The sequence below is a fragment of the Rhineura floridana genome, chromosome 16 (genome assembly GCF_030035675.1).
Source record: "Rhineura floridana isolate rRhiFlo1 chromosome 16, rRhiFlo1.hap2, whole genome shotgun sequence".
Classification (NCBI taxonomy): domain Eukaryota; kingdom Metazoa; phylum Chordata; class Lepidosauria; order Squamata; family Rhineuridae; genus Rhineura; species Rhineura floridana.
Genome location: NC_084495.1, coordinates 27,289,311 through 27,304,946, shown reverse-complemented (window position 1 = coordinate 27,304,946; position 15,636 = coordinate 27,289,311). Strand labels below are relative to the sequence as shown.

Sequence of the window (15,636 nt, the reverse complement as noted above, 5' to 3'; positions counted from 1 at the left end):
ATACAAATGTGGAAGAGCAGTGGGCCCAGGACCGAGCCCTACAGTATCCCGCTCGGTACCTTCCCCCAGTTTGAGAAGGAACCATAAACACTCTTGGAATATGATTTTGTAGCCAACTGTGAATCCACAGTTCCATCCACCCACATTTTGCCAGTTTGCTAATCAGAATATCATGGGGCACTTTGTCAAAAGCTTTGCTGAAGTCTAGATAGATTATGTCCACAGCATTCCTACAGTCTACGAGGGAGGTTTCCTGATCAAAAAAACGAGATAAGATTAGTCTGGCAGGATTTGTTCTTGACAAAACCATGTTGGCGTCTAGTAATCACTGCATTGTTTTCAAGCTGCTTACAGATTGATTTCATTATCTGCTCCAGAATTTTTCCAGGTATAGATGTCAGGCTGACTTGTGTGTACATTTTGAGTATAGTCCTTAAGGCTATGGTCTGAGTAATGGGGCTAACAGCCACCACTTGTAAATTACCTGTCAGAAATGATTATTGACTCCAATACATTTAAGAGAGGTCACAAGCAAGACTGCAATCCTATGCATAATTACCTGAAAGTAGCAGGGATTAATTCAAATCAAGACAATTTAAAATCAGTGATTTAAATCAAGTTTTCAGATGATGCTACTTCATATGTTTACTAAACAGTGGAGCAAATCTGACCACCGAACCATCTTAATTTACAACTAAATAGTGTAATATTTACACTGTTATATAAGTCTTGAAACCAAGCCTTGCAGCTCTTAGTTAACACTATACATTTTGCATGTTTTCATTTTTTTATCTATTGAGGGAATATCTTTAAAATATTCCCATATAGGGTTTTATACCCAACATCCATGATAGTGTGCAAGGTTAATGTAAGTGAGCCCCCTTGAGTTCAATTGTGCTTTCTCCCAAATAAGTGAGTATAGAGCTGCCGCTTAAGTATGGGGATATAGGAACCTGCACACTACACACTTTTGTCATCCATTCTTCTTTGCATTGTTTCTTGTTTCTCCTTCACTTGCTCAAGCCTCAGCCTCTCTCACACACAAACCAAAATGAACTGCACATGACTGAAAGATCAAAGCAAAGCTGATTGTTATTGGGAAGATTATTAGCACACTTTATTTTCATCACATGAAGATGAAATGCCTATGTTTTGTAGGTGGAGTGTAAACATTCATATATGAGAAATGATCAGATGTTTGCATAGAAGAGTCTTTTATCTCACCATATCTGGTAGAAGACATTCAGTTCAGAGGTGAACTATAGAGCTAACACATCCTTGTAATTAAGCCTTGAGAAGTTGCTAGACTGAAAAAAAAATGCTGGCCAGCTTGATGCTGGCAGAGGAGGAACTGAAAGCTTTCTGTGCTGGGTGCAGAGAAGATCACTTCATCCATCTGCTATCAGCCCTGCTTACTCACCTGCATGGAATTCCTGATTGCATATGGCTACCAGTCTCTTTCTCAAATACAAGAGTGGGCTAACATGCTTATATTCATATTACTTAATATTTAAACATTTATTTTAGAGAAACTTAGTATTTTTAAAATAATTCTTTAATTTTTTTGTATCTGCCCTACTTGAAAGTAAGCCTCAGTTAATATAGTTGAACTTGTTTCTGTAAAACCTGCATTGATTGCAGTGTAAGGCTGGAGTCCTGTGAACATTCGGCAGTATGCTGTGTTGAGCAGAGTTAGATATACTTCTTAGCAAGCATGCATAGGAATGCAATGGGACTTGACTGAGATGTAACTAATTTGTTTTCAGTTGGATTTATCCATGGCTTTCAATTTGATCAGAATTTACGTGTTGTGTCTTCACATTTGATAAAACCTTTTCCCAACAGGCTGTATTGTATTATTTGCACTGGTGGCAGTGTGTTTTTGGACCGAGTTCAAAGTGCTGGTCTCTGAACAGTTTGGAATCAGGCTACTTGAAGTGCTGTGACTTCTTCACACCTACAGATCATGTTCAGATGGCTGCCAAGTTAAGACTGTTAGGTTGGTGAGCACATGCAACAGGGTCTTCTCTGATGGCTCCACTCCTGGATATTTTGCTATATAGTACTTGGTTTAGTAGTATTTTGATAGTTTAGATTTAATATTATATAGTTTCATTAGGGTTTAAAAACTGTATTGTGTTTTACCCAGTGTGAAAAATTGTCAACTGCTGTTATGCTATGTTTAAAAAGGTTTGTTTTATATGTCTAAGTATCAAGCCATCATGGGAAATTTGGAATAATAATTTTAAGTTTGTTTTTAAATCGAGGTAGGGCTGGTTCACAGGCTGCAGTCATATCATGTGATGAATTCCATGTGTGACTGAGCCCATCTCAGATTATTCAGTGCAACCTTTTTCGTATTGCTTGGTGTCAGTTCAGTCACAATGGTCTTCAATGGAAACATACAGCTGATATAGCACAGTGGGGAGGAGAGCCTGGCTGGGAGTCCAGAGTCTGAGTTCAAATCCCCGCTCATGTCTCCTGGGTGTCAAGGGCCAGCTAAAGATCACTCCCACAGTGAGTGGCTTAGGGGTTACGTGTCCTGCCACCTGTGCAGCCGTGGGTAAGCTGCATAGTCCCAAGGAGCTGATGTTGAATCAGTTATGTCGCAGTCAGTTCTGAATATCACCCCGTTACTGCAGTTAATGTGATGAAGGTACCTGTGTGACCAACCCTGTATTGTGAAATGGCTTAAAAGCAGGGGGAGTTGGGGGGGGAACCCCCTACACATTGCTTTGCTATGCAGGATCTACATTTATTTGTTTAATTCTTAATTGGAGCAATGTTCTAGAATCATACTGTGCATCTGTGAGAGAAATCCGCCTGTTGCAACTGAAACACACTTAACTACAATACAAAATTAATATAACAAAGATTCAAATACATTAATGTGATGAGTTTAATCATTATGCCAAACTGTAAAATCAGTCCCCAAATCACTACCCACCATTGTTACTGTTACAGCAGGATTTTTTTTGGCAAAATAATTATAGTCTCGATAAGCTCGGCGTGATGAAAATTAAGAGAGTTACCTTAGTTAGGTGATTTTATTTAAAGAACTGCAAAATATAAATTCTAACTCATTATACTGTTTGCTCTGTGTTACCAATTACATTTATACTTCCTGTCAAGAAAAAGCTAGGTCAACCTCTAGGTGACCTGTCTTATTTAACTTTGGACTAGAGCTCCACCAAGTGATCTTATAGCATGATACATTTTATTTTTTTAAAGAAAGCTGATTATGTTTTAGCATCACTTAGTGGCAGCCTGAATTTTAGCTTTTTCTTTCTGATGTGGAATTACATTTCTGGAACTCTGGTCTAATTTTTTAAAAATCTGATTTTCAGTTTCATTTGTCAGTGCTTATATTTGATTTGGGTTTACAGCTTAGACTGCTGAAAATCGTTGTGTATGGTCTTCAGTGTTGGAGTTTAATTTTTAACTGGAAACCTCATGAGTGCTACTTGGCCATCTTGTGATTAGCTTTTGCTACAGTATTACTGATGTTAAAATCTACAATCATGAGTTGGGCAAACTTGTCACACTGATGGCAAAGCCAAAGTGCACTGCTGAGTCATTAGCAAAAAAAAAGGTTGCTTAGTATAGTGGGAGTGCATTCAGCGCAGTTGCAGAGTAATTCCCAATTTGTGGCAAACAAGTTCAGACTATGTGATGGAATGTTGTTTATACTGTATGTTTCCAGATTTAAGATACGCTGTCCATTGGTCCATGTACCCCATACTAGCTCTCCAAGATCTCAGGTAGAGATATTTTCCAGCAGTACTACCTGCATGAGATTCAGTTCCTGGCATTGAATTAAAAAAAGCCTGGGATTTCTTTTGCATGCAAACATGATCTCTTCCAAATGGTACCAGGGTGTTGCAGAGCTTTTTTTTTTTTTTTTAAGTCTTTTGGGGGAAGGATGAGAAAGAGTGTTGTGTTTCAGGATGACTAATTTTTTTAGGGATGATGTTAACATTTCAGATAATCAAAGCCAGGATAGGGCAGCAAGTATACAGAAAGTAAGGATTGGCCATTTAAAGAAGCCAAATGAAAAACTATGTCTGGAAAGGACATCTAGATGCAGTGTATAGGTATCACATGCTAAAAGTTTCAAAGCTAAGTTGTGAAATTGTAGCATTTTGTAAAAGATAATATGGATATAGTGGAATATCAGAAGCTTGGTGGAATGCTGAGTATCACTGGGCTATGGTTACCTTGAGTATGAAACCTATAGAAAGCACAAGTGAGGGTGTATTGGTGGGTAATATTGCTCTATATCCTGAATCCTGAAAAGACCGAGGTGTTATGTGTTCAGAGTTCTAATGTTTTTGGGAGGTGGGGAGATGGCCTATTCTGGATGGGGTTGCACTCCCCTGGAAGGAGGAGTTTCGCAGCTTGGGAGTACTCCTGAATCCAACATTGTCACTGGAGGCTCAGGTGGCCTCAGTCAGCTACGAGTTCTTTTTTTTAGCTCTGCTGATTTGTCAGCTTCGACCCCTTTTGGACATAGATGTCTTGGCCACAGTACTCGATGTTCTGGTAACTTACAGATTGGATTATTGCAATGTGCTCTATGTGGGCCACCCTTGAATACAACTTGGAAACTTCAACTGATCCACAATGCAGCAGCCAGATTAGTGGCTGCGGTTCCCTTTAGATTTCATATAACCCCTGTTTTAAAACAGCTGCATTGTTTCCCAATTTGTTTCCGCCCAATACAAGGCGTGCATGCTTGTGTTTAAAGCACTAAACAACTTGAGTTCAAAATATCTGAAAGGCCATCTCCTTCCCTACAGACTCTCAGGCATTGAGATTAGCAGGGGGCGGTGGCTTTTGGTAGTTCCGCCACCTTCGGAAGCTTTGGGTGGTGGTGGTCTGGGAGAGGGCATTCTCTGTGGTGGGCCCTAAGTTGTGGAACTCTCTTCCCACCGAGGTGTGTCTGGCAACTTCGCTGTACAGTTTTAGGTGAATGTTGAAGATGCACCTCTTTACCATTGCCTTTGACACCTGAGATACGTATTTGTAGGATCCACCCCATTTTGGGATTTTAGATTGTTTTTAATGTTGTATTTTAAAATTGTTGTAACCCACACTGGCACCTTTGGGTGAAGAGTGGGTAATAAATGATTATTATAATAAATAATAATAATGTATCAAAGAGGACCCAGTAAACCAAAAGAGTAGCAAATTCCTACACAGAATTGTATTAGATCCCCAGAACATATTGCAATGGGTGAGTTGGAACAAGAGGCAAAATCTTCCAAATGTGATAACTGGCTGTCTTAGAACAGTTAGTTATGGATCTGACTAGAATGGAAGCCAAGGACGTTGAGTGCCAAGAATCTGGTGCACTATGTGTAAATAGGCTGCTCACTATGAGTTTCATCATATATGCAAGTGGAAAGATGCCCAGAAACTCAATATTTAGGGGGTGTCTCACAGGGATGGGACTTGGATGGCCCTGTTTTGTGGTGGCTCCAGTTTTATCTGATAGCTTATGGGGTTCTGCAGATTCTATCTTGTTCCCCTGTGTAGAAATTAAGACTTTGCTGAAATGGACTGGTTGTATCAACCTTGCTTTTATAAACCATTGTGTATTATATGGGAATGCATATCTTACTTGCCTGTTCATTTGGAGGTTATAGTGTTGACTTGCTTTACCTGCCCTGCCCTGGGCTCAAATGAGAAGGCAGTAGAACTCCATTGTGTATATGAGAAATGATGTGAAACTGCCACGCAGAGCCTGTGGTTGGCAGGGGACAGGCAAACAGAGATTATATCTGCAGGTAACTAGCCTGGAGGACCTCCAGAGACAACTTTTGTAGGGAAATTCTATAGAGCTAAGAATCTAACTACAGTAGGGCCCCGCTTATATGGCGGGTTCCGTTCTGCTGCAAAGCGGAAAACGCTGTAAAGTGGAACCCCATTGACTTTAATGGGCCGCGTCACGAGAAAATGACACGAAAACGGTGCAAAACATCGCAAAAGGGGGAAAAAAACCTTTAAAATTGAAAATGAAAGGCGCCGCATCAGCGGAACGCCTTAAAGCGGAACGCCGTAATGCGGGGCACTACTGTACAGAGAAAGTACTTTTAGAGCAGAAGTTCTTAACCTGTGGTCCATGGACCCTAGGGGGTTCGTGGATGGGCTTTGGGGGCCCATGAACCTGGTGCAAAAAAAAAAAATCATATTTCAGTGCAATAAAATAAATTGTATGCAAAAGTTTGTGTTTGTTGTATTATTCTGGGGAAGAAGTCCATAGCTATCATCAGATTCTTGAAGGGGTCCATGACCCAAAAAGGGCTAAGAACCACTGGTTTAAAGATTAGTATAGAGGATTGTGCTTAACCCTTAGTTTCTTTTGCTTCATTTGGGATATGCAGTTTTTGTAATATTTTCATGTAAGTCTTTTTCCTAAAACTCCTTTTTTCTGTCTTAGTAAACTTCAGATTTTGCTTCAGAAACCTGCTGTGGTGTGGTCTCAGTTTATTTTAAACACTCCCATGCCTGGAAGCCATAAATGATGCTTCTTTGAGAGGCTTCAGGAAGAACCAAGGAAGATTTTTTTTTGGTTTATTAATAAAGAGCAGTCTAGTAGTAGTAATTTCTTCCTTGTATTTGGTGGCAGCCAGTTGTTAAGCGGGAAGAGAGAGGGTGGACAGACAGAGAAGTACAGTTTGTGGCGGATGGATCTCCCTTCCCCAAATGGCACAAGGCCCAGGGTGGCTGGGAGGATGCCATCACACACCCATGCTGTTTAACATCTGAATGAAACCACTGTAGGAAGTCAGCCTAGAGTTGGGTGTCGTCAATACGCAGATGATACCAAACGCTTTCTCTTCTTTTTCTTCTAATGCCAAGGAAGCTGTGGAGGTCCTGAACTGTTGTCTGGAGCAGTGATGGACTGGATGTTGGCTAAAAGACTGAGGCTTAATCCAGGCAAGAGTTACAATCTGAGTGGATGGGGCTGCACTCTGTTTGGCAGTGCTCCTCGAGGTCCAAGTGGCGACTATGGCCCAGACTGCTCTTGTTCAGCTTTGGCTGATTAGACTCCCTTTTTGTGCTCTACATGGGACTGCCCTTGAAGAGTGTTCTCAAACCTCAGCAGGTACAAAATTTTGTGGTCAGAGTGATTTCTCGTATTCTCTTCCCACAACACATTACACCAGTACGCTCCCCCCTCCCCAATTTGCATTGCATTCTGGTTCATTTTTAAGCACAATTTAAAAATGAGTTTTATTTATAAACAAGTAACTGGCTTGGGATTAGAATTTTTAAAGGACTGCCCCCCCCCCCCGATGAACCTGCTATGCACTGCATTAAACATCTGAGACCCTGCTCTGTTTTCCATCACCTTCAGAGGTTTATTTGTTGGGGTAATCAGATTATGGGCCCCAGCCCCATCTGATTTTTAGGAGGGTGGCAAAGACTTATTTTTTTCCATTGTACTTTTGTGTTAATCTTCTGCTGTGGCAATGTATTTTTAGACTGACCCAGTTGTTTTATCTCACTCTCTTGCTGCTGTTTTAATTATTTAATTGATGTGATGTATTTGTGTTTAATCTCATTTTATAGTTTTTTTTTAATCTGGGGGTCTTTGGAGAGTCTGAAAGGTAGTGCAGAAATTTTCTCAAATGTCAGGGATTTATTAGGAATGTGATATAATGCCATTACATAAATTTATGGTGTAGCCACATTTGGAATTCTCTGTATATTTCTGGTCATTCTGTGTAAAATAAGGTATTGTAGAGCTAGAAAATATTCTGAAAAGGTCAATCAAAATGTTCAAGGTATTGAAGCACTTTCTTAGAAGTGAAATGATTGAGGCTTTTAAGTATGAATAGTGTGGAGAAAGTGGATGAGTGAGAATTTTCTTGCTCTCATAATACAGAATTCAGGGCCACCGGTTGAATTGAATAAACAATAGACTTGGGGCAGACGAAAGAAACTTCTTCACTCACTGTACAATTAACCTGGGATTTACTGCCACAAGATGTGATAACTTACATGGCCTTAAACTGGGACTAGACAAATTCATAGGATAGGGGTCTCATTGGCTATTAACTATGAGAACTAAATGGAACTTCCATATTGAGAGACAACTTTCTGCTAAATACCAGTTGTTAGTGGGCCAAACAGTAGGGGAGACTGCAGTTGCGCCTTCTCTAGGTTCCTTGAAGCATCCATTTGGCTACTGCTGAAAACAGGATGCTAGACCCAATGGACCATTGGTCTGATCTGGGGCACACTTGGTCCTAAAAGCGGGGTAAGATAATTTTGAGTTTGATAGTTCTCTGTACTGCTTATATACTGATCACAGGTATGTAGTGCTTCTGTCAGACAAATTACAACTTTTTATTTCCCTTACATTTCGGGGCAAATTTTAAAGAAGCAACAAGAGAGAGTTGATCAGAGCAACCAAAATCACAAGATATTGTGTAAATTGAGTTAATCTTCGCTTTGTTTTAACAGGTATAGGCTGCCACTAAAAGAAGAGAAACTGACAAAACAAGGACACTTACCATCTACTACTGCTTTTTGAATGCATTTTTAATACAGTAGTGCTCCAGAAGATGATAAAGAAATGATAGCAGCTCAAGAAGCAACAACTAATTTTGCTGTGCTTCAGTAAGTAACTAAACATTACAAAGCCAAATTATAAATGCACAAAATGTATTTTCCAAATAGTAATGGTACATACTATCATTTAACTGGTTTACATTTGTAGCCTATATTAACTCGGAACTCATAGCATTGTTTCATCATCGAGGAATTTAAGGATTATGTTGATTTTAAACTGTGCTTGAACAATGTAGCCACTAGCAAAGTGTAGCTGCCATAAATAATTGTTTTATGGGTTCTGCAGATTCAATTACTCCCCCCCCCGGTGTAGTTAGACTCCTTAAGTCAGTTGTTCATAATCTCTTTTTCCCCCATGGATCATTTGAAAATTGCTGAGAGTCTCAGGTGACCGCTTTAAAATCTACAAACAAAGCACATAACTCTTATTTTAAAAACTGTAGTCTTGCCTTTCTAATGTGATGGATGTTGATGTTTTATGTGAAAAACATTGTAATATTTGTCAGATTTAGGTTCATCATTCAGTGTCAGGTTTGGCATTCATCCTGCTTCTGTATTTGGATTTGAGGACGCCAAGACTGGGGCTTTGTTAATCTGTTTGGTAATCTGGCCTTGGTCAAAATGGTGTCAATCTCTATTAAAGTGCATTCTTGACTGTTCTGTAACTTTGTATAAAATACCTAAATAGAGCTAACAGGTTAATAGAGCCTCTTTCTGTAAACAATTCTTCCTTTGAGTTTTTTTTATTTTCAGGGAATTAAGAGTGGAATGAAACAGGAGGTTTTCTTATAAATATTGGATAGTGTACCTAGTGATCAAGCAGGGTTTCTGAATATGTTCTTTTTAAGAGACTAAAACAAAAATCTTATTTGATAAGAATGAACAAAGCAAATGAGTATTACTGTGGCTGCACTATTCTGTCCTTCAAATTATGTGCTGCCGCAGTTTGATTTGTTGTTCTGATGTTAATTGCTCACAGTTTGTTGGTTTCCCACTTCCTGCAAAGCATGCCATGCAGGGGGGAAAACTTTGCAGTTTTACTGTGAATGTTCTTTACTATCTTAATGACATTCTTGAAATTATAGGGAACATAAAGACTTGTCTTAAATGGAAAGTGTGACATTATTGTGAAAAGTGAGAAGCTGGGGATTTAAGGTCACCCCACCCTCCCGCTGTCTTACAATACAATTCTGTACATGTTTGTTCAAAATTAGGCCCATTGAGCTCATTGGGGCTTACTCCCTAGTACGTTTGTTATGGATTGCAGCTTGAATGAAGTATCTACATGCATCAGGAAGATAAACTCATACGGGTGCCTGCAAACATCACTGTTAAACATCCTTTCTCATGTTCTTGTCACACATTTATATTTGGCAGTAGAGTGGTAGGAAATATTTCTGACCTGTATATTAACTGTCCTAGTAATTGCTGTCATCCTTTTGCCTCTCTGAATTCACACGGCATGTGTAAGAATCTCCCAACACCAGCCTATGTCTTCCTATTCATATTGGAAAAAAAATGTTCCAGGGAGCTCAGTCAGAGTACACTATTTTGCATCTAAGCAATAATATAGATATTGTAAACTAAATAGTTTTGAAATAAGGACACTAATCAAGAATGTAAAAATATGTATTTTCAGGGAGTCTGAAACACATTTTTCTTCAGATACTGACTTTGAAGATATTGAAGGGAAAAATCAGAAACCAGGAAAAGGCAAGGTATGTGTATCTGGAATTCTCTCTTTATATATTTGAATAACATTTTATCTATGCTGTAATCTGTGATGATACTGCTTGTGTTATTACGTGGTTGGGATCTGAATAGGTTTGGTGTAATAGTGGGTGAAGAGGTTGCGAATTTTCTTTTCATGTTGAAACTGTCATATGGCTCAACATGTGTCTCAGAGTGTCGCTGGACCTTTGAGGGCAGTTTTGCAAGACATGGGTTGCTACTGGAATGGGGAGGCCAAAAGGTTGCTATGAACAATCCTTTCCATCCTGTCTTTGTGTTTAAAACCTTTCTTTCAACAAACATAGACTGGTAAACTGCACATGTGTTAATAGTGATTTATAGTAAGTTACTATGATATAACTTACTATGATATTATATTACTAATAAAAAGTTAGTTAAAATGTTAAACATCTAGTAAAACAACATAATGCTTAAAATAGTTCATATACTCTTTATTACATTTTTACTTACAAATATTTTTGCTTTTGGTATTTATATAGATCTGTAAAAAGGGGAAAAAGGGTACAGGAGAGAAGGGAAAAGTTGGAAACGGAGGAGGGAAGCCTGGTGGTCCAAATCGAATGAATGGGCATCACCAGCAGAATGGTGTGGAAAACATGATGCTGTTTGAAGTTGTTAAAATGGGCAAGAGTGCTATGCAAGTAAGTCATCGTAGAGGATCCTATAAAAAGCCATCTATAAAAATGAAGCAGTCAAAAGAGTTGGCCTCTTTTATATGCATCCTTGGGGTTAAATTTTAAAATATGAATACTCTGTATGACTATAAACCAGCAGTAAGGACTTTTAGTCTGCCTCACCCCCTCAATTAGGCCTACCAGATCTCCTGTGAACCCCTTCCCACCTGCCAATCATTCCACATAATTTTGTGGAGATTGGAGATAAGTCAGTCTTTTCTCTGATCTTAGTGCTAAACATCAGAGCACTAAGATTGAAGATGAGCTCCGTGTCTACTATGTAAGAGAAAAAAAGACAGTATTTCGACCACCATGGAGAGGTAATAGAAAGAAATGTTGTCTTTTACTCCAATGTTAACAGCTGTGGTGAAAGTGGTAACATGGGGAGATCCCTCTGCCTCTTTGCTTGCAAACATAATATTTTTGTGTGTGTGCAAGCATTTGGACTTCTTTGTTTCACCTAACTGCTGGGGACTTCATGGGGGGAGGAGAGGAAGAAAAAGTCCTGTTGTGTGAACAGAAGTCAGTTTTGTTAATGGATAGGCACAGTGGTATATCATCCAGTATTTTGAGAGGTAAAAGAAAATAAACTCAGCTTGTAGTTTAGATGAACTGCTTTGGGAAAATGTTTAAGATGATAATTTTTTGATTGGTGGCTTTTTGGGGGCAGGTGGGGATTGTATCCTGTAAAGATGGTAATATAATGTTGTATTTAATGGCTTTATTTATTTTTCCTTAGTCTGTGGTAGATGACTGGATAGAATCATACAAACATGACAGGGATATAGCACTTCTTGATCTCATCAACTTTTTTATTCAGTGCTCAGGCTGCAAAGGTAAGATAAACTAGTTTGGAAATGATGCTTACTTCTTAACAGACTTTTAAAAATTCTCATCCCAGGCTTTTGCAGTTAACCCAAATACCTTATTTGTCCACCACACTCCAGTTGGGGCTTTCCTTCAGTATCCCATTGCTTTTGCAACTCATTTGCCCCTCTATTCCCCCCATCTGTTTCCATTTAACTTCAGTGTGAGGGATAGGCCAACTAGCTAGACATGTTTCTACTAGATATGCCTGCAACTGAACAACTCAGTTCAAACATGATGCCAAATCATGATTAAGGAGCACAACTATGGTTTGGCATAATGTCTGAATTTACAAACCATGTTTTGTGATCAGCCAGCAAGTCCAAATGGGAAATCACAGTTTGAAGTGGGATTGTAAACCATGGTTTGACTTGGAATTGGACGACTCCTAATCTCATAAATTGCTCCACAGAGATGGAAGTGAATCAGTTCACTTGGATGGGTTAGCTACCTCTGCTTTAAAGAGTTGATTTTCTTAAATAAACTTCATTTTAAAACAAAAATCTTGTTGAGTGAGAAGGTAGAAGAGATGGAAGAGTTTGCTATATTTTCAGTTTAGGTCCTTTGAGAATAAGACTCAGTTCAGACATCACTATCTCAGTCTAATAAACAATGTTTGATTAGATTAAGAACAAATTTTGTGCTGCATTCTCCTTCCTCCCCCTTTCTCCTTTCATTCTTTTGCATGTCACACTTGAAAACATTTGTGGTGGATTAATCTGACTACAAACCAGGATTTTGGTTTCTACGACTACAAACCGTAATACTTTGGGATTATGTTGTTAGCTATTTATTTACAACATTTCTATGCTGGCTTTCTAAAGGTTGAGGTTGCACACAGTACAATATATAAAAAACTTTAGAAAACTCTAGCTGCCTTCATATAAAGACTTCCACGTTAACTGCTTTTAAAGCAGACCGTGCCTGAGTTTATAATTGTGTATATGCACACATAATTAATTGTTTCCAGCATAAAGTGGCATTTTAATTTACTATGTTTCTACAATCTACACAATATATTTGGGTGTTTTCACACATTATATATGTGGTATCATGTTGTATAAACTCACTATCTATAACTTGTAGGGGTTGTAACAGCAGAGATGTTTCGACATATGCAAAATTCTGAAATAATTCGGAAAATGACTGAAGAATTTGATGAGGTAAATTTCACATATATTTTATATGCATGCTTTTATGAAATACACCATCATGTTGCAGGATATAATTGTTTGATGTAATATGTTTCAGATTTGGAATTGATTGAAGAAGGATCGTAGCAGGGTGGGGAGTTAATAAGTAAAAACTGTGGAAATGGGCTTACAGTTAAAACACATGGATATAATGATGGTGTCTCTTTTGAAGGCATGGTCATGTTTTAAGGTTTGATACCTCTGGCCCAGGAGCCAGCTACAAATCTCTAGGTCTCTATCCAGCTGTTAGAACTGTTCCCAAGCCAGACCTCTCACCAGCCCTGCTCTGTGCCCTCTTTGAATGCTTTTGCCTGGGTGAAATGTGTCCTTGAACTGTGATAATTCCTCTTGCTTGCCTGGATGGAGGGTAGAGAGGTGTGTCTGTGACCTTCTTGCTTTTGCATGGCTGGAATGTAACCTATGGTACAAAGGTAAAAGTCATATATGTGACTCGGCCCACTTGTCCCTGGCCCCATCGATCACTGGTGTGCCCATAAGGTATATGGTCCTTTGGCTAAAGAAGGTTCCCCAACCCTGGTTTAAGGGAAACAGTGAAATATCTGGCATGAATAGAAGCGGCTGAAATAACTTCTTAGAAGTCAGACATGAATCGAAAATTACTTGCTCGTCACCAGAATGTGCTTTTTCCATTGTTAAATAGCCCACTGTTACAGTAATGAGGAAAACAGTTAACAATTGAGTTTTGAGAATTTTTTGGTTGGGATGAATTTAGAAATCTTAACCCAGATAAAGAGCCATATCTATATTATTGACATTATTATATTTAATACTGTATTTGTAATGCTGAAAGGTAGAAATAATGTGCTGTGTCATAAGGACATGGAATATTTGCTTAGTATTTCATAATCTGGTTGTATGTGTGTACATACATACATGTGCACACAAATATTCTACACTTTATACCTGGAAATACTACATTTGCGGTTTTTTCTGGCCTATTTCAAACTGCTCACTTTAAAGGATCTAGCAGTATTTCGTAGCACAGTGGTAATAAAACTGCAACATCCACAAACCATACATAATCTGCTGTGAGGAGGTTACCAATTTATGTCTTGAGTGGGAAGTTCCTTCCCAAAACTGTACCATAACAGGTACCTTTACAAGAGCTAAAGAGGGACAGTTGACTGGATGTCCCACTGATCGCTTATAGTTGGTTTCTTTTGTTAAAAAAAAAACACCTTTGTTTTGAAAACTGCTTGATAGTAACTCAGGATTTATGTAGTTTTCTTAAAATAACTTCTTTCCCCAAGACTATTCCAGAGTAATTAATTCTTGCATGTGCAATTGCACCTGCTGCCTTAAGAGTTTTGGTTCTGTAACCATTTTTATGTATGTGGTGTGAACAAAATTCTTGGCTCCGTTGTGAAAGGCAAATGAAACTTAGAATCTCTTGCTTGCTAGATAAAACAATAAAAGAAGAATATTCTGTTTTGTTATGAAAAACATAATCTAGGTCGCAAAGAATGCTGAAATTTACAGTTTCTCTTCTGTTTTAGTTCCTCAAGTCATCTGCATATAATTGTCTTACATTTTAACAAACTATAATATGATATGTATTAGTGATAATAAAATTATACCTTTTTCCTATTGTAGGATAGTGGGGATTATCCACTTACCATGGCTGGTCCTCAGTGGAAGAAATTTAAATCAAGCTTTTGTGAGTTCATTGGAGTATTGGTCCGGCAGTGTCAGTATAGTATTATATATGATGAATATATGATGGACACAGTGATTTCACTACTTACAGGACTATCAGACTCTCAAGTCAGGGCATTTCGACATACTAGCACGCTGGCAGGTAAGCATTCATTATTAGGATGATATTTTGTATTCTATTTTTAATTTTCAGAGGCATCCTAAATACTGAATTCTTCCATCTTTTATGGAATTTGCAAGGATTGGTTCAGAAGCCCAGAATAAGCCAGAGTGGAAACATAGTTTGTTGACACAGAACAAGTATTTGTGTCTGTTTACCTTCATTTAAAGTGGGAATAATCACAGTAAAATAAAAAAGAAAATGATGGGCTGTACCCAAAGACCCTGGCGATAATACAGAGATAATTTTCACAGGCTTTCCTCTGGGTGTCCCTACTGTCTGAAGTTAAGTAGCTGGCAGCTGGAGTGAGGGCCTTTGGGAATGTGGTGCTTATGACAGCAAACACTTTCAGAACAGGGCCCTGCCTTTCTGACTGACATCAGCACTCTTGAGTCTTCCCCAAAGCACGATGGCCTTGATTGTCCACCTCTGGACACTAGGAATAGATCTACATCCCTATCTGGGTGATATTCTCATTCAATCTTGTTCACAGGATAAGAGTCTAGAACACATTCAGGCAATGCTGGACTTTGTCAGGCCCCTGTTTTTATGGTCAGCCCCCTGTTTCCTAACCAACAGCTGATTCAGTCTTGAGGTAGCAATTCAAGATGTTCCTGATTAAGGAGAAACTATCAAAAATGTGCCAGCTAGTAGGCTCCTCAAGAAAGGTGGATATCATGCTGCAGGTACAACTCCTAGGTTTTCTGGTATCCTAACAGGATCTTGTCAC

General features: G+C 38.8%; 1 protein-coding gene across 6 annotated transcripts in view; it reads left to right on the top strand.

Annotated features, from left to right (window-relative positions):
• STAG2 (STAG2 cohesin complex component) overlaps positions 1–15,636 on the top strand; it is an 81,424-nt gene that overhangs the window by 27,893 nt on the left and 37,895 nt on the right. For 5 of the 6 annotated variants that reach the window (XM_061598550.1, XM_061598552.1, XM_061598555.1 and 2 more), the window contains 6 exons: positions 8,476–8,631; positions 10,223–10,301; positions 10,815–10,976; positions 11,749–11,845; positions 12,963–13,039; positions 14,684–14,888. In XM_061598550.1, coding sequence (XP_061454534.1) covers positions 8,588–8,631; positions 10,223–10,301; positions 10,815–10,976; positions 11,749–11,845; positions 12,963–13,039; positions 14,684–14,888 — 664 coding nt within the window. In that variant the 5' untranslated portion in view covers positions 8,476–8,587. Of the gene's footprint in view, positions 1–6,864; positions 7,112–8,475; positions 8,632–10,222; positions 10,302–10,814; positions 10,977–11,748; positions 11,846–12,962; positions 13,040–14,683; positions 14,889–15,636 lie in introns of all 6 variants that reach the window. The other variant, XM_061598551.1, reaches the window with a different exon arrangement.